This window comes from Panthera tigris, chromosome D1 (assembly GCF_018350195.1).
Source record: "Panthera tigris isolate Pti1 chromosome D1, P.tigris_Pti1_mat1.1, whole genome shotgun sequence".
Classification (NCBI taxonomy): Eukaryota; Metazoa; Chordata; class Mammalia; order Carnivora; family Felidae; genus Panthera; species Panthera tigris.
Window position 1 is genome coordinate 70,461,193 of NC_056669.1, and position 22,917 is coordinate 70,484,109.

The window sequence follows — 22,917 nt, forward strand, 5'->3', positions numbered from 1 at the left end:
AAAGACAGAGTTTTAAAAGATGGGCATGTAACTTAGTTAGGACCAATGGGACACAAAGAACAGTTCTGGGGGAATATCTGAAAAGCTCCCATGTCTCTACAAGGAGGAGAACAAAGCACATGTACTTCCACGAGTCTGCCTTAAGATAAAGCTGATGCCATCTGGGAAGCCAAATCGAGGGATGTGAGCAAGCAGATCTTTGTAGTATGGAGCATGTAGGACATACTCACCATAAAACTGCCATACTACCTCCAAATGTCCCATTGAAGTGTATCTACCCAGGACTTTTTCCCTCCTGCAACCAGAAACATCTTAATAAGCCAGAAAGGCAAAGACTCCTGATTCATCACACTTGGAAATATTCAACAGATGAAGTTACTAAGGTTAAATTCATATTCTCTCTTTTTTTTCTTTTAAGTAGGCTCCACGCCCAACACAGAGCAATGTAGGGCTCAGTCTCACAACCCTGAGATCAATACCTGAGCTGAGATCAGGAGTCAGACGCTTAACCAACTGAGCCACTGAGGCACCCCTAAATTCATATTCTTAACAGAAGTCATTGTTGTATATATACATACAAGGCTGCAAGTACTCATGAGCCAAGTTATACGAGCAGAAATCCTTGATGTATAATCTTAGAAGAAATCTTGTTAAAAAACTATATACGGGTAGATACACAGAGCAGTTTGATCAGGACAGTCACAGTTCACACATTTTCCTGGCATCATTATTAACAGAAGCCCATCACTCTGAAGTGTCCCAATGTATACATTTACCCTGACTCTAAAGCATGTTTTTTTTTTTTTGGATTTATATAGTATTATCTTCAGGAAAATACAGTAATCCAAGGAAATGACAAGAGACCTCTACAAGTAAAATGATTCAATCTTTAGGACCTGTGCCTGGTTTAGGAAAAGAGTGGTACTAGGAAAAATGTCTGTGCCTGTGAAGAATTAATAATCACTTTCTGGGGGTCATTTTTATTGTAATTACATTATTGCAATTTCCTTCTACGGAACTGATGCTATGAGGATGAATACTCAGGGGTCACAGGGACCCTCATTTATAAGGAGATGACACAATTCTTATGAAGGTATAGTAGGGAGCAAGACTTGAAAGCATTCGCAGGTTCTAAAATATGTAGATATTTCTTCTATTATCTGCCACCATGTCTAAAATACCTCTGTACTCCAAACTCCTTTATTTGGGTTCTAATTTCTCCTTTAGTCCTCTATTAAACTGGACGCATACCACACTACCCATTAATGATGATACCTAATCAGAAGGGGGCTGGCATTGGCATTTGGAAACAGGGACCCCAGGACCAGAGCAAGATGGAGTTAAGAAAGGATGAGAAGTACATGGTGTTCAACAAGAGGCTGAAAAGTCAGGCTCTGCTTAGGGCATCCACGGCCCTTCTTACTTAAGCAACACCTGTCATTTGCACCTTTGTTTTCCTCCACAGATAATTCTGCCTTAGAAGTCATAAAAGCTTAAAAAAAACATAGCTAATGCTTATTATTGCTTTAGTACTGTTTTCAAAGACACACCTGTGTTCATTTGGCTTTATGATGCTGTGATTTTTGTCCAAACGCACACACTGATTAGATAAACAAGGTTCAGAGGTAAAAGGCAACCAGATAGCCTTTTCCCAGAAAACATCCACGCACTTTCAGCGCCTTTCTGCACAGATGAGGTAGGGCTGGGGTTGCAATGTCATGCCTAATCTGGGCTTCAGATCTGGAACCAGTTCATGTGGAAAATGCAGGTGAAACCTCTGAAGCAATGTTGTAAAAAACAGGAACATTTCCATCCGAGCCAGCTGTTCTCCAAGACAGTGTCTTCTCCCTAAAAACAAAACAAAGCAAAACAAAACAACAAAACATATTTTTTTAAAACTCCACAATATTGGGGTGCCTGGGTGGCTCAGTTGGTTAAGCGTCCCACTTCAGCCTCAGTGAGTTCGAGCCCCTCGCCAGGCTCTGTGCTGACAGCTCAGAGCCTGGAGCCTGCTTCAGATTCCGTGTCTCCATCTCTCTCTGCCCCTCCCCTGCTCGTGCTCTCTCTCTCGCTCTCAAAATTAAATAAACATTAAAAAAAATCCACAATATTTACCAAAATTTGTATCTAATATGTGGGTACCGTTAAGGAAATCTGGAATTTAAAGAAAGTTATGTTTATTAAAAGGAATAAAAAATTGGCCCTTCAGTTCTCAGAGCCCATTTCTTTACCTTCTGTCAGATCATGGACTTCTGTAAGCTTATGAATGCCCTTCCACACTTCCCTTTCATGTTGCAACACAGCCCAAGATACACCATGAAAGACTGAATTTGAGGTATGACATTTTGTTCTCTAGATCCAGGAGAAACTCATTTCATTTCAAATGACTGAATGTTAACCCTTCCTCAATTAAAGGAAGAGTTTTCAGTCCATTTTCCATGGATCTTGTGATCTGTGTATTTTTTCACAGCAGAAGCCATATTTTTGGAGATGAGGTATAATAAACTAGGAGCCAAGAGAGCTGTGTTCTCATTTTACTTCAAATTATGGTGTCATCTCTTCCCCTGGGTCTCAGTTTCTCAAGCTACCTGTTACGGACTTCTAGCTCTGTAAGTTTTGCTTACAAGCCAAAATCCACAAGCAAAAAAGTTTCAGAAGAAGCCAGAGCTTCTCAACAGTTTCTTTCTAGTTACAAAATTAAGCGTTGAGTAGAAACAGGTGTAAATGACTTCTAATTAAACCATTCTCTCCTGTGAGAATCAATGTTGTGTTTCTGGTGTTGGAATCTTTAATTCTACAATGGAATGCTTCAGATTAAGATGTCATACATGAGCAACCATCATTACACTCTGTCCTGAAGTTATGCCCCTGTGAAAGTTCTCTTACCCAAGGAAAAAGGAACCAAAGCTTCTTTCTTGGCAAAATAGCCACTGCTGTCCAGAAAACGCTCGGGATAGAATATTTCTGGGTTTCTCCAGTACTTTTCATCAAAGTGTACAGAATAAAGATTGGTAATTACTGTCGTGCCTTTAGGAATGGAATAACCACGTACGACTGCATCTTCAGAGGTTGCGTGGAAAATCCCTAATGGCACTATATTACAGAATCTTAAAACTTCATGCAAAACTGCTTCGGTATAAGGCATTTTGCATTTGTCATCCCAAGAAGGCTTCCCAGTGGGTCCCATAATTAAATCGATCTCTTTCTGAACTTGTCCTGTCAGAGGAAAAGTGTTCAAGTTATTATGCAATTCTTAGAATTATAGCCAAAGTAATTTCTCTTTGGGACAAAACAAAGGATAACCTATAATAAGTCAACAGGGTATGGGGACAACCAGGTTCAGATTTTTCATCATCTGGGAGTTCTATTTGACCATATGCCATATATTGTGTGCTACCAGAAACCAATGCTCTGAGTAACTTTGTTGTGAAAAACACACTAAAAGTAATAAAAAATTAACAATCGAAAGTAAGACAAATAAAAATTAAACAACCCTACAATTGGAATAACATCACTCTCAGCCAGGGAAATAGTGAAACATAAAATTTGACTTGAAGAAACTGGCGTTCAGATCCCAGCTCTGCCACTTCTAGTGGCTGAACTTGGGCAAGGCAGCCATTTAGCCTTTTCCCTCATTTACAAAATAGGTGTAATAAGACCTATCTGAGGTTTTTACATGACTTGGGAGAACAGATGTGTGAAACTCTTTACAACTATTAAATATTTTTCTTCTCAGCTAGTACAGGAGAAATTCCCAAATAAAATGCTTTGTACACAGCCAAAGACTCTAAGACATGTGTGAGTCCTAAATGCAAGGACAGCCCTATATGGTCAACAGAATCCTCACCTTGAATGTTAGGATAAAGGGCCATGAAAAGAATTGCCCACCGTAGCACATTGGTTGTAGTTTCAGTTCCAGCAATGATGAGTTCACCCACGGAAAAAATAAGATTTTCTCTGGAGAAAGTAGATGATGGATCATTTTTACCTTGATCCATCTCATCCAAATAAGCATCAACGAAATGCTGAGGTAACTGAGGCTTTCTGTTGATGGAAGCTTTTTCAATAAGCCTGGAGAGAAAATCATAGACCACAGCTGCATTTCTAAATAGCTGTTGATGTTTTCCAAAAGGTAAGATGCCAATCCACGGAAAGGCATTATACAGGAAGACAGAGGCACTGGCAGCCAGTTCCACATTTTCACTGAATAACTCAATCATGTGCTGAAAATCAGTGTCTTCATAAGTGAATCGTTCTCCAAAAATGATCAGATTGGTTATGTTTGAAACAGCATTTGTTATTAATTGTTTCAAGTCAAAAGGTCTACCTTTGTATGTTTCAATAACATCAATAAAAAATTTGGTTTCTTCTAAGATTTTAGATTCAAAAGACTTTTGACCATATCCAAAATAGCGAAAGCTATTTACAGCTAATCTTCTGTGATCAATCCATCCTCGACCATATCTGGAATTAAGTAAGCCTGAAAAAACAAAAGTATTAAAAAATTTGATCATTCCAACATTCCTGTATCTAACACCTGAAAACGCTATGGAGTAAAAAAGGGTGGTCAGTCATTCTACTCCAAATTCTCTTTCTATAAACCTAGTGGTTTTAAGCCCTGTTGTCTGCTACTCATTAGCCACAGAATACTGTCAACATATAAAGCTTGTCTACTTTTTATCTGGGGACAGGCAGAAAAGACCTGTAATTCTCCCACCACATGAAACTGGACAGTCTTATGTAATTCATCCTGGGTGAACTAGACCTGTATTCTCTAACTATTACTATACCCCTCATCTATAAACGACAAATGACTGCATGTTCCATGGGCAAAATTTTATCTTGGACTAAACAAACAGCTGAAAATCATCCCTCAAGGATTAGGAATCTTCTGCATTAAGAGTCTAGGTTTTAGAATACAGACATCCTCCTGTTAAAAGCATATGTTACACAAGGTAACTCTTGAAGAGGCCAAGGAAAGCTGAATGAGGCGTCAATGTGGTGGAAATACTCAAGCCTAAAGGAGGATATCAAGAACTGAATGTTTGTGTCCCCACAAAATCCATATGTTGAAGCCTAACCCCCAGTGTGATGGTATTAGGAGGTTGGGCCTTTGCGGAGGTGATGAGGTCATGAGGGTGGAGCCTCATGAACTGGATTAGTGCCCTTACAAGAAACACAAGAAGAGATGATTGTTCTCAGCTATGCGAGAATACAGGGAGAAGGCATCTGTCTATAAGTCAGGAAGCAGGCTCTTCCCAGACACCAGATCTCCTGGCACCTTGATCTTGGATTTCCCAGCCTCCAGACCTGTGAGAATAAATGTTTGTTGTTTATGATACTAAGTCTATATGGTGTTTTTATTAAAGCAGCCCAAATGAAGACAGAGGGACAGAGGGCAAACATGAAACTCAAACTTCCAATGTTGATATTGCTTGCCTTAAAATTTCAGTCTTCACAGTATACTCTGCTCTTCTCATGTTGCTACTATGGAATATATTCCCTTTAACTTAACTATCAAGATGCACCCCTACATTTACTGTAGTATTTACAATAGCCAAGATATGGAAGTAACCCACGTGTCCACTGATGGATGAATGGATAAAGAAGATGTGGTACATATACAAGGGAATATAATCAGCCATAAAAAAAAAATGAATGAAATCTTGCCATTTGCAACAACATGGATGGATCTAGAGGGTATTATGAAAGTAAAATAAGTCAGTCTGAGAAAGACAAATACCATATGATTTCACTCATATGTAGAATTTAAGAAACAAAACAAAGAAAAAAGAGACAAACAATAAAACAGACTCTAAAATATGGAGAACAAACTGGTGGATGCCAGAGGGGAGGTGGGTGGGAGGGATGGGTGAAATAGGTGAAGGGGATTAAGAGTACACTTATGATGATGAGCACTGAGTAATGTACAGAATTGTTGAATCACTATATTGTACACCTGAAACTAATATAACACTGTAGTTATAAAATAACTGTAGTTAATTATACTTGAATTTAAAAGGTGATTTGCAAAAAGTTAAAAAAAATAAGTTGCCTATCAAGAGGAAAACATCTTTAGCATATACATTTATGTAACATGTGCTTTATTTAAAATTTCATTCATAACTGGTACATACATGTACCTAATACAAAAATGTCACATTCTCCTGTACATGAGGTACCTATGAAATTTACATTTCAGCAACAGTTTTTGAATTTGGAGCTTATAATAACATTAACCATACATAATAACATAACCATACATACATAAGTGCTATGTAATAATCTTACGTTCCCATAGTTGTCTTTTCTATATTTCCAGATGACTATTCATTCAACAAATACTCATTCAACATGTATTTATAGAGACCTACTGTGTTCCAGGCAGTGTGCTAGGTAACAGACCTAGCAGTAAATGGAAGAGGCAGAGATCCCTACTCCTCTGGATCTTACATACTAGTGAGGAGAGGCAAACAAACAAATTATACAGCAAAGCTGGAGACACAGGGTGGTCAGGGAAAGCCTCACTGAGAAAGTGACATAAGTAAAGATATAGGACACGAGAGAGTGAGCCAAGCAGATATCCAGGGAAAGATCACTGCTCTAGAGGGAACAGCTAGTGCAAAGGCACTGGGATGAAAGCAAGCCCCAGAGAGATGTATGCATATGAGACACATGTACAAAAAGGTTCAGAGGAGCCTTGTTATAACTCTACACTGGCCAAGCGTAGGCTGAGCCCACCTACCGGGCAACTTTCACTCAAAGAGTGGGCTAATGGTGGCTCTCATTTCCCAGTTTCAAATTCAGTGCATATGTATCTTAAAATAACACATAATTTTCTACTTCTGTTTGTCTTCCTGTTTTTTGGACACATCAAGTTGAATGCTTATTTTAACTTTCTTTATAATAAAAACAGTCCAAACTATAAATCTATAGCTTTGAAAAATATATAGTATTATACTTTATCCCAAATACTGCTCTGCTAACATCATCTTTCATTTTCACAATTTCTTTAAAGGTCTCCTATTATGATTGTGGTATAATTTCTTCTTTGGCCTAATTATTATTGAGAAGAGTATTTAAGAAGCTGGAAATTTGTGTTTTATTTATTTTATTGCTTTCAAATATCATTGTACTCTGGCCTGAGAATTTGTCCTTTACAACTGGTATTTTCTTTGCATTAGTTTTTTTGTTTTGAGATTTAATATATGGTTAATTTTTATTTTCTTTTCAATGTCTTTATTTTTAGTCTATGTAAGCAAAATATTGTTACATTTTTCTTTGAAATTAAGTGTGATGCTCTCATTAAACTAGAGAATATTGGACACCATTATTGTATAACTCTTAGACTATTAAGTATTAAAACCACTGTATCTGACTTCAACATTCTAGTTTAGGCTTTCTGCTGACCAATCTATTAACTTTCAGCCTTTCTCTCTTGTTGAATATGGAATCACCCAACACTGATCAACACTAAATCAAACAGAAGCTAGTCCTTTACACAAATCCCACAATTCTTCATTTACATGTCATTAACTACATATGTAGTTAAGAAAGCCTGCTTCATATTCTAGAAGCAAAATGATAGTAAAAATGTCATCAAGTATTCAAGACAGGCTTTAAAAAATACTTTTGATTCAAGTGTGCATGCACATATGTGTATTCCTAACCTGTTTCACAAAACTTGAAGATATTATTAAATGTTAATTCTTTAAAACATTATTTATAATATTACAGACTGGATTACTACAATAGAATTAGCATGAATTGGTCTAAAATATGGCTGTCAGACCTGAAAGGTCTTCAAATACGAGGTTCTATAACCTAAATTAACTGATTATTTCCTGTTTTTCAGTACAACAGAATCCAAACTCTATGTACTAAATTTACATAGAATAAGGAATGTAATTTAAAATAGTAAATCACTAAACAAGTGAAAATACACATACCTCCCATTTTTGTCATCTTCATGAATAAAGGAAGGCATGGTCTGTCTGCAAAAATCTCACTTTGATGAACAAGGCATTCTTTTACTACATCATAGCCATTTAAAACCACAGTTGATATTCCTCCAAGATCTAAACTGAAGATCTCAAAGAAGAAGAGAACAACAACATATAAATGGCAAAATGTATGGACCAATATAACCATGGAAATCCACATGTGCTAAGTCCAGCTCTCCCAGCATTTGTTACTTCCCTGAAAACAGAACGATCTTTTACTCAACTGACAATGGTTTGAATGCCTTCTCTCTACAAGGCGTATCAAACACTATGATTTCATTACCGAGTCAGTGCCTGGAGACATAATCTTATAAATGGTGTAATGAAAAGAGTACTGGGCTCCTGAAGCCTGGGTTCTAGTTTAAGCTTTGTCATTAAACAAATGTAGGACCCTGGGCAGAACGCTTAACCTTTTTGGGCTTCAGGGTTGCCCGAGAAAACATGGTACTTGATTTAGATGCTCTTTTAAGATTCATTCCAACTTAATACCTTCAATGATATCTAGGGATCTCTTTTTATTTCCAAGATAAATGAGGAAGCAACACCATCTACATATTATTTATTACTCCAACCTTAGGTAGGGGACGGGGTTACTTGAGAGATAACTTTGAAATATGAACATATTATAACTAGGCTCATTTGTATTTGGGTCCCTGAATTCCATGAAGTCAACAAGGAGGTCCTCTCAGGGAATGTGACCTTGGAGAAAAGGCCTTTACCACATAGGCACAGGTGGATGCCGCTCAGCTAAGGGGAAGGCAAGACAGAATAGCCATCCTTTCCTTGCTGGAGTTCCTCAGGTGCTTCACCTCAGGTTCATGTACAATGAAACACCTCTGTAGTCTAGCTAGTCCACAATAAGAGACTAGTCCAGCGAGGGAGCAATGCTACTTTATCAGTGGGGTGCAAAGATCGCTTATCTTCATCCTCTCAGGGCTTGGCTGAGAGCATTTTAGAACCAAAATACTTAGTCAAGCCTCATGTCGGTGCAAATAAGTACAGCAGATTTAACCATGGTTCACACGACTTCGTAAAAAACAAAACAAACAAACAAACAAACAAACAAAAAACCCAGGAGGTTTAGCAGAGAACATAAGTTCAGCGGAAGTAATTACTGGGGAAAAAAAAAAGTGATGAAACCTCCAAATAATCTCCAAATTGTAACAGAAGCAACCAACTGAGCAACAGAGTCTTTGGCACAGGATAGGTTCTGCCAACTGAGCAGCAGGAACACTAGAACCCTGGGGAAGTAGCATGGACTGTGTGTGACAAGCAGTGGTATCAGTCAAAAGTGGCAGTGTGAGAGTTTCAGCGCAAAGGGAACGGCTACCAGCTGAGCAAAAGGTGGGACTCTTTCGGCTCCCAAAGCAGTAATGGAATGATCTTGAAGTCATTTCCCAGCAGTGTAATTTTAACAGCTATAAAGGAAAAAACACCTCCTGTGTGCCTCCTCTATTCCCAATACTCTCCTATAACACTGTGACAACCAGACGTGAGGGTTTTCCACACCTCAGCAATTCTGGGACACCAACCGAGTGTCCTAGAATTTAACCCAATTCTGACACTATCCACCTGGAGATAGTGTCAGATCCCACAAGTTAAGGGCTCAGTCCCACAAGACTGCTGCCTGTCTCCACTTCAGGTGCCCATCCCAAGTCCTGTGCTTCTGACCAAAAGGCTATTAAGTCAGAGGCTCCCACGACCTCCTCCTTGGGTTTGATTAATATGCTAGAGTGGCTCACAGAATTCAGGAAAATATTTTACTTACTAGATGAATGGTTTATTATAGAAGGACATAACTCGGCCTATTATAGAAGGACATAACAGCCACGTGGAAGACACACATAGGGCAAGGTATGGGGTAAGGGGAGTGGAGCTTCCATGCTCTCCCCAGGCATGCTATCCATCTTCTGCTCACCTCCACCTGTTCACCAACATGGAAGCTCTCTGAACTCTGTAATTCAGGCATTTTTATGGAGGCCTTATTACCTAGACATGATTAACATGGGCTATTGGTGATGGAATCAACTTCTAGGCCCTCTGCCTTCCCCAGAGGTAGTGGAGGCGTGACTGAAAGTTCCAACCCTCTAATCAGGCTTGTTTCTCTTGGTAATAAACTCCCATTTTAGGATCTTTCCAAAAAATTACTTCATTAGCATAAACTCCCATGTGGTTGAAAGGGGCTTGTTAAGAATAACAAAAGACACCTTAATCACTTAGGAAATTCCAAGGACTTTAGGAAGTATATTCCAGGAAAGGGACAAAGACCAAATATATATTTCTTATTATAAATCACAGTATCACAGCATGAAAGAATGGCATTAGAAAATAGGAAAAAAAGCAGACTGGTGATTTCACAGGATGGTAGAAAACCCTGCGATTGAAAAGTGTCTTAATAGGGAGGGAGAACAAACATGAGGGTCATAGTGCAGGGTACAGCCATCTATCAGGTGTGGACACTATGGATTATAAAAACCAAGGAGGAGCCATGGCTTGAGAAGACTGTCACACAATCCACTTTTCCTCAAAAATGTGGTCCCCTATTTGAGGGTAAAACTGGGGAATTTGTTATCTGAACTGTTATTTGAACTATTCTGTTATATGCTGTTTTCAAGGATTTTTGATAAAGGTTTGTGAAACACTTTCCTTCTCATCTAGAAGTTAGTCTATGAACTTTAAGTTTCTTCCCTTCCCTACAAACCAGCTCTGCCCACAATTTTTCACTGTCTCAGTTAATGACCACTCCATCCACCCTTCCAGCTCTTCAGGACCCAAATTGCCCATGAGCTGCCCAGGTAGACTCTTATTTTTCTTTCCAGCCCCACGTCACTTCTTAGTAGCCATGTTGTTTCTATTTTCAGAATATAAACAGTGTATGATAATTTCTTACCCTTCCATCACTGACACTCTAAGCCATCTTCATTTTCTCCCTATGTTATCATAACAGCCTCTCAACTTGTCTCGTAATAGGTGATTCTTGACATGGCATACTCCCACTTCATGGCCTTTGTAAGTGTTCTCTTGGCCTGGAATGTTCTTTCCCTGGTTATTCTTATAGTTTAAGCTTTTGCTCAAAGGCCTTCTTTTTTGCAGTGAGGCCTGCTCTAACCCAGTTAAAATTTCATCCCTTAGCATTCTTCCTCTCTCTTGCCTTAATTTAGTTTATTTCATACTCTGTACTCCAGCATATTATTTACTTCACTTATTGTATTTATATTGCCCATCTCCCCCCCTCCGCTCAGCCCCCAGGAGAATGTAAGCTACACTAGGGCAGGGATTTTTAACAGTTGTGTTTGCACTCTCAACGATAGCCAAATTATGGAAAGAGCCTAAATGTCCATCAACTGATGAATGGATAAAGAAATTGTGGTTTATATACACAATGGAGTACTACGTGGCAACGAGAAAGAATGAAATATGGTCCTTTGTAGCAACATGGATGGAACTGGAGAGTGTTATGCTAAGTGAAATAAGCCATACAGAGAAAGACAGATACCATATGTTTTCACTCATATGTGGATCCTGAGAAACTTAACAGAAGACCAGGGGGGAGGGGAAGGGGGGGAAAAGTTACAGAGAGGGAAGGAGGCAAACCATAAGGGACTCTAAAATACTGAGAACAACCTGAGGGTTGATGGAGGACTGGGGGAGTGGGGAAAGTGGGTGATGGGCATTGAGGAGGGCACCTGTTGGGATGAGCACTGGGTGTTGTATGGAAACCAATTTGACAATAAATTTCATATATTGAAAAAAAATAAAAATAAAAAGAAATTTCATAACCACCCTATGGATGACACAATTAAGTTGCACAGCATTTTCATTTCAAAGTATAAATTTTCAAAAAAATATTAAAAAAAAATTAAAAAAATAAAAATTAAAAAACAAAAAACAAAAAACAGTTGTGTTTGCTACTATTATCTTCACCCCAGGACAGTACAGAGCAGAGGCTGACAATTGTTAAATATATGTTGAATTAATGACGGGCGGTAGAGACATTTATGCACACTATTATACAATATCATGGGTGAAGGACTAGGAGGAGAGGTATGTGAAAGTGTCATTGATGAAACATGATTGCCACACACTTTTCCACATCTGCTTGGGTTGTCTTCTCATTTGAGATGCCTCCCATCACTGCCATACTGTTCAAACCATACCAAGTCGTTAGGGAACACCCCTACTGAAACCTTTCTTGGTGCACTCTCCCTCTTTCTCTCCTCTGAACCACCACAGCACAAGCTGAGATACCTCTGTGGCACTTACTTAATACTACCTTGAACCAGAAACCAGGAATGTTCTTGTCTCCTGATTGCCTCCTAAATTATAAACTCCACAGAATCAGGGATTTCATCTTTCATCTTCTGAACCTTCCAAAGAATCTCACACAGTGCCTTGCATGAAAGTCTCAATAAATGCTTTCTGTGTAAATATGTCAATAAGCAGCCAAATCTACTTGTCTTAAAGTAAGGAATTGTTTTATGGTCCTTACGTTCATTACTTGAAAATAATCTGTAAAAAATACTTTTACTACCTTTGCTAGCTAAGAAATGCTTCTCAAAATTTGGATTAAGAGTAAAGTCACTGCAGAAGCTTACACATTCAGAGTGAATCGCCAAGGAAATGATACTTCTTGATGTGGTATATTTCCATTTAAGATTACCTTTAAAATGAATGTATGAGACCCCAGTACTGGTTATTTTCCCTTCAAGATTTATAAAAAAAGAACTGAATTCACAGATTACATAAAAGTAAGTGTCACTTGAGGTGACTGTCATTTCTCACACGCAGTTTTCAAGTCCAGGCTTTTTCTGTGAGCACACATCTCCAAATTAAGAAGACAGTGGAAAAATAAGATTCTATTTACAAATAAGCCCTATAAACAACTTGCACAGCCTCTCAGAAGTGTAAGAGATAATAGTCTCCTCCTACTTTCAAAAAAGGTATAGTATTTAACAACTTGTACTAATGGTAAGACTTCATCAGAATTGCAAAATACCAGTAATGCAATGAGAGACCTTTAGGATGTTTCACAACTAAGATAAAGATCAAATGTTGCCAGGGAGGGTCCAAGACAAAGATATAGGAAGACCTGGAACTCCCCTCCTCCAAAACCACAGCAAATCTACACCTATTTATAAAGCAATTCCTCCTGAAGAACTAAGTAGCTTTTTCTTTTTTTTTATTTTAGTGAGAATGAGAGAGAGAGAGAGAGAGAGAGAGAGAGAGCGTGCACATGGGAGAGAGGGGCAGAAGGAGAGAGAAAGAGAGAAAATCTCAAGCAGGCTCCATGCTCAGTGCAGAGACCTATATAGGGCTCAATCCCATGACCCTAGGATCATGACCTGAGCTGAAATCTAGAGCTGGATGCCCAACCAACTGAGCTACCCAGGCGCCACCCCCACCCCCCATCCCAAAACAGCTTCTATACAACAAAAGACGACCACATAAAGAATGACAAGAGAGATGGAGACACAATAACAAAGGGAATCCCCACCCCCAATGCTGTGAATTTTGGTGGGGAGGGACAGTACTAAGGGGCTGAGAGCAGCCTTGCCTGTCTGGGGCACAGACAAAAAAAAAAAAACAACAACCCATGGTTTAAAAGGGCAACTAGAATATAAATAAACTAGCCCTATAACCCTGCCAAATGACAGGGGAGCTGCTGGAAATCTGCCCAATCAGGAATGGCAAGTGCCATGGTTTACATTTCTTCTCCACCTTGACAGCATAGAAAGGAGCAGGGGCTGGGCACCATAGCCAGCCTGCAGCCTCAGTGAGCACTGGGCCCCTAGCCCACACCAGCCCAAGCCATCCCAACAAGGAGGCCCCAGCACAGCACACACCAAGATACCCCCAGTCAGCTGTCTCACCAATGTGACAGGTGCAAAGCATCCTGGAATACTCCAGGCCCACACCATTTCAGCTCCAGATGACTTGCCAGGGTACCCCTGATGCAGAGGGCCCAAGGACCTCTTTGTGCATGTCTGCCTCGGCTCTAGCCACCCTGCCAGGGCACCCCCTGCTCACAGGGTCCTGGGATCCCCCTGGGACACCCATCCATCCCTGCTTTCACCTACTTCACCTTCAGCTGTCCTGCCAGGGTGCTCTCTGTGTGGAGAGCCCCAGGAGCCCATCAGCTTACAACCTCTTCAGTTCCAGCTGTCCTGCCAGGGAGCACTCTGTGTGAAGATCCCCTGGACTATTCAGGCCCATGCCCACTGCAGCTCCAGTCATTCCAGCAGAGTGCCCAGGACCTCCAGCCCACATCAGCCACAGTTCCAGCCATCCAGCCAAAATCACCAGGCACAACCACTCCACCCATGTTTAGGAGCAGTATCTATTCATTTAATTCATAAAAACAAACGCAGAAAGTCAAGCAAAATGAAAAGACAGGAGAGTATGATCCAAATGAAAGAATAAGACAAAATGTGAGAAAAAGAACTAAATGAAATGGAGATAACCAATCTACCTGTTCAAAGTAGGTTTGACTTCTGAGGAAGATGGTGGAATAGGAGGATCCTAAACATAAATACATGGAGGTTAAATAACATGCTACCAAACAATAAATGGGTCAACCAAGAAATCAAAGAGGAAATAAAAAAAAATAGAGACCAATGAAAATGAAAACACAATGGGCCAAAATCTTTGGAATGCAGTAAAAGCTGTTCTAAGAGTGAAGATTATAGTAGTATAGGCCTACTCAAGAAGCAAGACAAATCTCAAATAAAAAACCTAATCTGACACCAAAATGAGCTGGAAAAATAAGTAATAAAAACCAAAACCAGTAGAAGGAAGTAAATAATAAAGATCAGAGCAGAAATAAGTGAAACAGAAACTTAAAAAAAACAACAGATCAATGAACAAGAGCTGGTTCTTTGAGAAGATCAATAAAACTGATAAGCCTTTAGCCAGACTCATGAAGAAAAAAAGATGACCCAAATAAACAAAATCAGTAATGAAAGAGGAAAGTAACAACTAACTTCAAAGAAACACAAAGGATTATGAGACTACTATGAAAAATTATATGTCAAATTGGACGACCTAGAGGAAATAGATTTCTAGAAGCATATAATCTTCCAAAACAAAAAGAAAATCTGAATAGACTGATTTTGACTAATAATAAACTAATAATGACACTGAATGACTAATCAAAAAACTCCCAACAAACAAGTTAGGACCTGATGGCATCACAAATGAATTCTACCAAATACTTAAATAAGAGTTAACACTTATTCTCCTCAAATTGTTCCAAAAAGGAGAGAAAACTTCCAAATACATTCTACAAGGTCAACATTACCCTGATAATAACAGCAAAGACACTACAAACACACACACCACACAAACACTCACACAAAACCCCAAACTACAGGCGAATAACCTCAATGAACACAGAACCAAATATCTTCAACAAAATATTAGCAAACCAAATTTAAAAATTAATTAAAATGATCAAGTGGAATTTATTCCGGGGATGCGAGGCTGTTTCATACTTGAAACTCAATCAATGTGATACACCACATTAACAAAATAAAGGATAAAATGAGATGATCATCTCAACAGATGCAGAAAAAGCATCTGAAAAAACTCAACATCTGTTCATAATGAAAACTCTCAACTAGAGGGAACATATCTCAATATAATAGAGTCCATATATAACAAACCCACAGCTAACATCATACACAATGGTGAAAAATTAAGAGTTTTTTCCCTAAGATCAGGAACAAGACAAGGATGTCCACTGTCACCACTTTTATTCAACATAGTACTGGGGTCCTATCCAGAATAATCAAACAAGAAAAATAATAAAAGTTACCAAAATTGGCAGGAAGAAGTAAAACTATTTGTTGATGACATGATACTATACATAGAAAATCTAAAGACCCCACCAAAACACTATTAGAAGTAATAGATGCATAAGTAAAGCTGTAGGATACAAAATCAATATACAAAAATCTGTTGCATTGCTATACATAATAATGAAGTAACAGGAAAAGAAATTAATAAAACAATTCCATTTATAATAGCACCCAAAATAATAAAATACCTAGGAGGTGAAAAACTTGTACTCTGAAATCTATAAAACACTTATAAAAAAACTGAAGATGACACAAACAAATGGAAAGATATTCCATGCTAATGGACTGGAAGAACCAATACTGTTTAAATGTCCATACCATCCAAAGCAATCTAAAGATTTAATGCAATCCCTATCAAAATACCAACAGCATTTTTCACAGAACTAGAAATACTAGAACAAATAATCCTAAAATTTGTAAGGAACTATAGAAGACCCCAAATAGGCAAAGCAATCTTGAAAAACAAAAACAAAGTTGGAGGTATCACAATCCCAGATTTCAAGATATACTACAAAGATATAATAATCAAAATACTATGATCCTGGCAAAAAAAAAAAAAACCCAGACACACAGATTAATGGAACAGTAAAGAGAGCCTAGAAATAAACCCATTAATATAAAATTAACCTACAACAAAGGAGGCAAGCATATTCAATGGGAAAAAAGACAAACGGTGTTGGGAAAACCGGACCAATACATGCAAAGAATGAAACTGGACCACTTTCTCACACCATATACAAAAATAAACTCAAACTAGATTAAAGGCCTGAATGTGAGTCCTACAATCATAAAAATCCTAGAAGAGAACATAGGGAGTATTCACTTGGTTATTTCCCTTAGCAATTTATTTATAGATATGTTCCTCAGGCAAGGGAAACAAAAGCAAAAATAAACTATTGGGATTACATCAAAAAATAAAAACTTGTAAACAGCAAAGGAAACCATTAAAAAAAAAGAAAACTGAAAAGGCAACCTACTGAATGGGAGAAGGTATCTGCAAATTGTATATCCCATAAGGGTTTGCTATCCAAAACAGATAAAGAAATTATACAACTCAACACCAGTAAGACAAATAATCCAATTAAAAATGGGCAGAGGACTCAAATAGGCATTTTTCCACATAAGACACACACATCATAAGACACACGAAAAGATGCTCAACATCACTAATCATCAGGAAAATGGCATATCAAAACCACAATGAGATATCACCTTATACCTGTCAGAATGGCTAGTATCAAAAAGACAAGAAATAACAAATATTGGTAAGGGCGTGGAGAAAAAGGAACCCCTGTACACTGTTAGTGGGAATGTAAATTGGTGCAGCTACTGTGGAAAACAGTATGAAGGTTCCTCAAAAAATCGGAATTAGAAATAGCATGCAATTCACTAATTCCACTATTGGGTATTTGTCCAAAGAAATTGAAAACACTGTTTCAAAAAGATACATGCACTGCTATGTTCATGACAGCACTATTTATGATGGCCAAGATACAGAAGCAACCTAAATGTCCATCAATATATGAAAGTATGAATACGTGATATAATGTACACATTATTATTACTCAACCATAAGAAAGATGAGATCTTGCCATCTGGGACAACATGAATGGACACAGAGGCTATTATGCTAAGAAAGACATATACGATTTTGCTTATATGTAGAATCTAAAAACAAAGACAAAAGCAGAAACAGACCCGTAAATACATAGAACTGGTGGTTGCCAGAGGGGAGGGGATGAGGGGATGGACAAAATGCGTGAAGGTGAGTGGGAGGTACGAGCTGCCAGTTATGGAATGAGTAAGTCATGAGAATAAAAGGTACAGCATAGGGAATATGGTACTAGAATAGCAATGCATGGTAACAGATGGTAGTCACATTATGGTGAGACTAGCATAGGGCACAGAATTGCTAAATCACTACACTTTATGCCTAAAATTTAACATTGTGTGTCAACTACAATTTAAAAAAAAAGAATCAGGGGCACCTGGGTGGCTCAGTCAGTTAAGTGTCTGACTCTTGGGTTTCAGCTTAGGTCATGATCTCACAGTTCTGTGAGGTGGAGCCGTGTCAGGCTCTGCTGACAGTGCGGAGCCGGCTTGGTTTTCTCTGTCCCCCACCTCTCTGCCCCTCCCCCACTCGCACTGTCTCTCTCAAAACAAATAAATAAACTTAAAAAAAAAGGATCAAATGTTGTCATAGCTGAAAGAATTAGTATGTTAGGTGTGGTTTTCAATATGTTAGGTAGTTTTCAACTTAAGTGTAAGGGCAGAGTCAGGCAAACAGTTATCTACTCTTCAATGCATACATCCTTTTCATTTTTTCTCCTCTCTTCCTCTGTTCTTCCTGTACTTAACAGCACTACTTGATTTTATCACCTCCAGTAAATTGCCCTCTTTGTAAAGAACCATGGTCACCTCAAACAGTCGTAACAGCAATAAAACGAATTACTCATGCCAAATTCTTAAATCCATTGAACCAGATCTACTTATCCCAAAATGAAGTCTTGTATAATTTGTAATCTATTTTGATAGGAAACTCAGGTTACCCCCTTCTGGAAAAGAATGTTCATTGTAAATACAATGATCCTATCAGTTCAAATATTTATATATGAAAAACAACTTCTTATTCTGCAAGACAGTGTTTCACATAATTAGCTTAAATATACTTTTTATGTTGTAGACCTAATAAATTGTTCTGCAATTTATAACCAAGAACATTTGAGAAGCAGTTAACTGTTTCTAGTCATTATTCTCATTACACAAGAGGAAAAATTAAAATTCAGAGAGGAAAAAGTCCAGTTTTATCTGACAAAAGAGGACTCAACTGCTAGGCTCATGCCTCCTTTCACATCTTATGATTTCTCTAGAATAGGGGTGCCTGGTTGGCTCAGTTGAGTCTCTAAAGTCTCTAGAATAGGGGTGCCTGGTTGAGTGTCTGACTCTTGGTTTTGGTTCAGATCATGATCTCAATGGGCTCTGCACTGACAGTGTGGAGTGTGCTTGGGATTCTTTCCTTCTCTCTAAATAAATAAATAGTTAAAAAAAAAAAAAAGAATTCATGATGCTTTGTACCCACATACCAGAGCTCATATACACTCAATGGAAATCACAGAAATACACTCAACTCCTGGAGAACCGGAAGGCTGACAAAAAAATGTAAGAACTACACACATCTGCTTTACCTAAATCCACTTACCCTTTAACAAAGTTAACGGTTACCGAGGTACCAAAATCCAGTGTAATTCTTGTAAACCCTGGTTCAGATAAGGTTTTAAGCCCCAACCTGAAATACCACAATTGCCAAACAGCAATACTCTACTTTTCCTTTTAAGCATTCACAATTTGTGGTCGATACCTAGATTTGCTCTCTCAGTGGGCTCGAACTCCCTGAAATCGGGCCGTGTCTGCCTTCCTCACCACATCTCCAGCACCTGGCACACAGCCTAGCTTCCTGCTGCATAGGAATGGATGGATTCGAAACATAACAGGTGAGCTCAGCCAGGGCCGATGCTCTGGAAACTTGTCTCCTTCTGGGGTCAGGACACCTTTCCAATCACAAGCTTGATTCCCGGCCTTGTCCCCTGCATGGAGGGGCCTAGCTGCTGTCTGCAAGTCACTCAGCATTTCTGTGCCAAACTTTCCTTCTCTAGACAGTGGGAGACACTGTAAATGGTTAGTGGGAGAGGCCGGAAGTTGGCCCTGCGGTGGGTCCTGAGTTTACCAGAGGGCACCTCGCTCAGTGTTTTCTAAGATGCTCCTGGCTGGTCAGGGCGACACTGCTCACTCTGCCCTGTAGGCCTCCGCATCGATTTTTAGTCATAAATTCATTCGCTTTCACAATTAATTTTCGAGAGCGCATCTTGGCCAAGGGCCTTCACCTGCGCTTTCTTACCCCCCACCCCCCCCACCCCAGCAGACGCCTAGACCAGGCATCCTCAGATGCAAACATTCAGGAACTTCCTGTTAAAAACATTAACCTGGACCTACGCTTCGAAAGCCTCATTTTCGCAAGAATCCGTGGGTAGAACCGAATACACGCCTAACTCCCGCGAGCGGACCAAAGAAAAGAAAAAAGGCCGGAGCTCCACCGCGCAGGCGTGGGAGCACGACCTCCGCGCCCTTGCTGGGGGCCTGGCCCAGCTGGATCCCGCTGGGCTTTGGAAGGGTGGGGACTCTGGCTGGGCGGGGTTTCCCTTCAAGTCACTTGCACATAGGGTTGGGGACTACAGCTCGGGCCCGGGAGCCGCCGTCAGGTCCACCCCGTAGGTAGACCCGGGCCCTCCCTGCCCGTAGCCCGTCGGGCTGTACCTCGCCGTACACCTGGCTCTGCTTTCTCATGTAGACGTGGGGCAGCTCGCCTGAGGCGGCCAGCGAGTAGATGTTGCCGATAAATGGCAGCCCCGACGGCCCGGGAGGGAAGCCAGTGGGCCGCCTCTGCTTCAGCAGCTGGCGGATCCCAAACGTGAAGAACAGCAAAAAGAGCACGCCTCCGAGCGCCGCCACGCACGCCTCGGCACCCGGAGGGCCCCACATTGCCCGGGCCGGGGGCTGGGGCTACGAACCCCCACCGCCGTGGGGTGGGGTCGCCCTTCTGCCCCGCTGTGCTCGTATTGGCCGGACATCCCGAGGTCCCGCCCCCGTTCCCTGGCCATTGGCTGGCTGAGCGTAGAGTCCTCTGGCCGCTCCCGACATTTACTCCCAGCTCTGTACCGCTCAGTGTCTACAGTGCAGAGGCGGGTGCGAGCCTTTGGAACTGGGCGTGGCTCTTAGGCGATCTCCCGAAGGCCTTTTCCAGGGTGTTGACCCCAGGGCCGGGCGAAGGAGACAGCCTTCCCCACTGGGCTGCTGCCAGCCCTTTCTGAGGGAGTCTTTTTAGGAATTATTAAATAAGGAACTTTTAAACAAACTATTTAAGAGTGACAAAATTTCAAAGATTATCCGAATTCAGTTTTGAGCTAAACCTGATAATCTTAAAAATTTCCACTTGAGAACTGATTCATCAACATACAAAGAAAATAATCTGCCCTGTTTTACTCATTTGTCCCTTGGTCATTATGAGGCATTTTTGTGTGTGATCTAAGGATTGTGATTACGGAATATGTAGGTAACCTGAATTAATCATGTATTTTTTCACCCCTTTCTGGTCTTCCCAAACTGGTTACTTCTTGGCAGAGGACTCATTAGGCTGCAGTTGCCCACGGATGGTACTTAGTCGTCAAGCTTTCTAAATTAGCTAAAATTAAGCAACTGATTGCTTATTTGTTAATTCCCACCTGGTATGTTTCTACTCCTGCTTTCTATTGAGCAGTTTCTTGCAACATAGGACCTACCCAGGCATGGGACTCTTCTAACAGGTGTCTTCTAGTTGTGCTTCAGCAGTGGCAAGAGTGTTACGGTCGTTAGCTTAAGGCACATTCATGCAACAAATATTTATTGGATGTCTATCATGTAGTGGTATCTTAAGCAATGGAGATACATAGGTGAAAAGAGCAACAAAGTCTTCACCCTCCTAGAATTTACATTCTTGTGAAAAGGAAGAGGAATAAACAGAAAATAATTTTAGATAATTATAATCAGAGGTGCCTGGGTGGCTCAGTCGTTAAGGGCCCACTTAGGCTCAGGTCATAATAATCTCACAGTTGTGAGTTCGAGCCCCGCAATCGAGCTCTGTGCTGACAGCTCAGAGCCTGGATCCTGCTTCGGATTCTGTGTCTCCCTCTCTCTCTGCCCCTCTCCTGCTGGTGCTCTGTCTCTGTCTCCCTCTCAAAAAAACAAAACAAAACAAAACCAAACTTTAGATAATTATAATCAAATGAAAATAAGTGTGTAGTGAGATACCTTAGCAGGTGTGAGATATTAAGAAATGTCTCTTTAAGAAGATGACATTTGAACTTAGATGAAATGATAAGGAGATGTATTAGTTTTCTATTGCTGCTGTCAAAACTACCACAAACAGTGGCTTAAAACACACACACACACACAGGGGAGCCTGGGTGGCTCAGTCGGTTAAGCGGCCGACTTCGGCTCAGGTCATGATCTCGCGGTCCGTGAGTTCGAGCCCCGCGTCGGGCTCTGTGCTGACAGCTCAGAGCCTGGAGCCTGTTTCAGATTCTGTGTCTCCCTCTCTCTGACCCTCCCCCGTTCATGCTCTGCCTCTCTCTGTCTCAAAAATAAATAAACGTTAAAAAAAAATTAAAAAAAAAAAAAAAACAACACACACACACAGAAACTTATTATCATACAGTTTTTGAGCTCAGAAGTCCAAAATAGGTCTTCCTAGGCTAAATGCTAGGTGTTGCTATGGCTGCATTCCTTCTACAGGTTCTAAGAGAGAATCAGTTTTTTTGCCTTTTCCAGCTGTCTGCATTCCTTGATTTGTGTCCCCATTCCTCCATCTTCAAAGCTGGCAACATCAGACTGTCCTTCTCACACTGGATCTATCTTTTCTGCTTTCCTCTTCTACTTATAAAGACCTTTGTTGATTACATTGGGCCTATATAGATAATACAGGTAATCTCTCCATCACAGAATCACCTGTTTAGCAACCTTAATTCCACCTGCAACTTTATTTCCCCTTGCCATGAAATCTAACATATTCACAGATTGTAGGCATTAAGAAGTGGACATATGGGGTGGAGGGATAATTATTCTGCTTACCACAGGAGGCAAGGCTGAGAGAAATCTGGGGAAAAATATTCCAATGAGAGAATATCAAGAGGACAGGTCCCCATATATGAAGCAAGCTCTATCATCTGAGAATATTTTCAGTTTCTCATTTCTGTATTTCTAATGCAAATACAGTAGAGATGAAGCCAGCCAGTTAGGTAACCTTAGAGTTTGGCTGTTCAACTGTTTTGAGCTCACCATTTGGTATGTGGATATCCCCAGATTTGGAAGATGTATTGCACAGGATCTCCAGGTGTGGAATATCTACCTATTAAAACAAGGTGCTTCATAGGATCTCCAGCCACAGAATATCTACCAAATGTCTATTACAAATGCCTGATATATTATTATCTTTAGAGATTCCTTACAATTATTTTGTAATGTTTATT

The 22,917-nt window shown here is 40.0% G+C and overlaps 1 protein-coding gene across 1 annotated transcript; it reads right to left on the reverse strand.

Moving 5' to 3' along the window:
- Positions 1–1,559: 1,559 nt before the first annotated feature.
- Positions 1,560–20,415, reverse strand: LOC102966741 (vitamin D 25-hydroxylase). Its single transcript, XM_042958375.1, has 5 exons — positions 20,171–20,415; positions 7,950–8,091; positions 3,848–4,480; positions 2,887–3,216; positions 1,560–1,848 (listed from the first exon to the last, which is right to left on the reverse strand). Exons 1-5 carry the CDS (start codon positions 20,393–20,395, stop codon positions 1,673–1,675), a joined length of 1,506 nt encoding a protein of 501 aa, XP_042814309.1. The 5' UTR covers positions 20,396–20,415; the 3' UTR covers positions 1,560–1,672.
- Between the last annotated feature and the right edge of the window lie 2,502 nt (positions 20,416–22,917).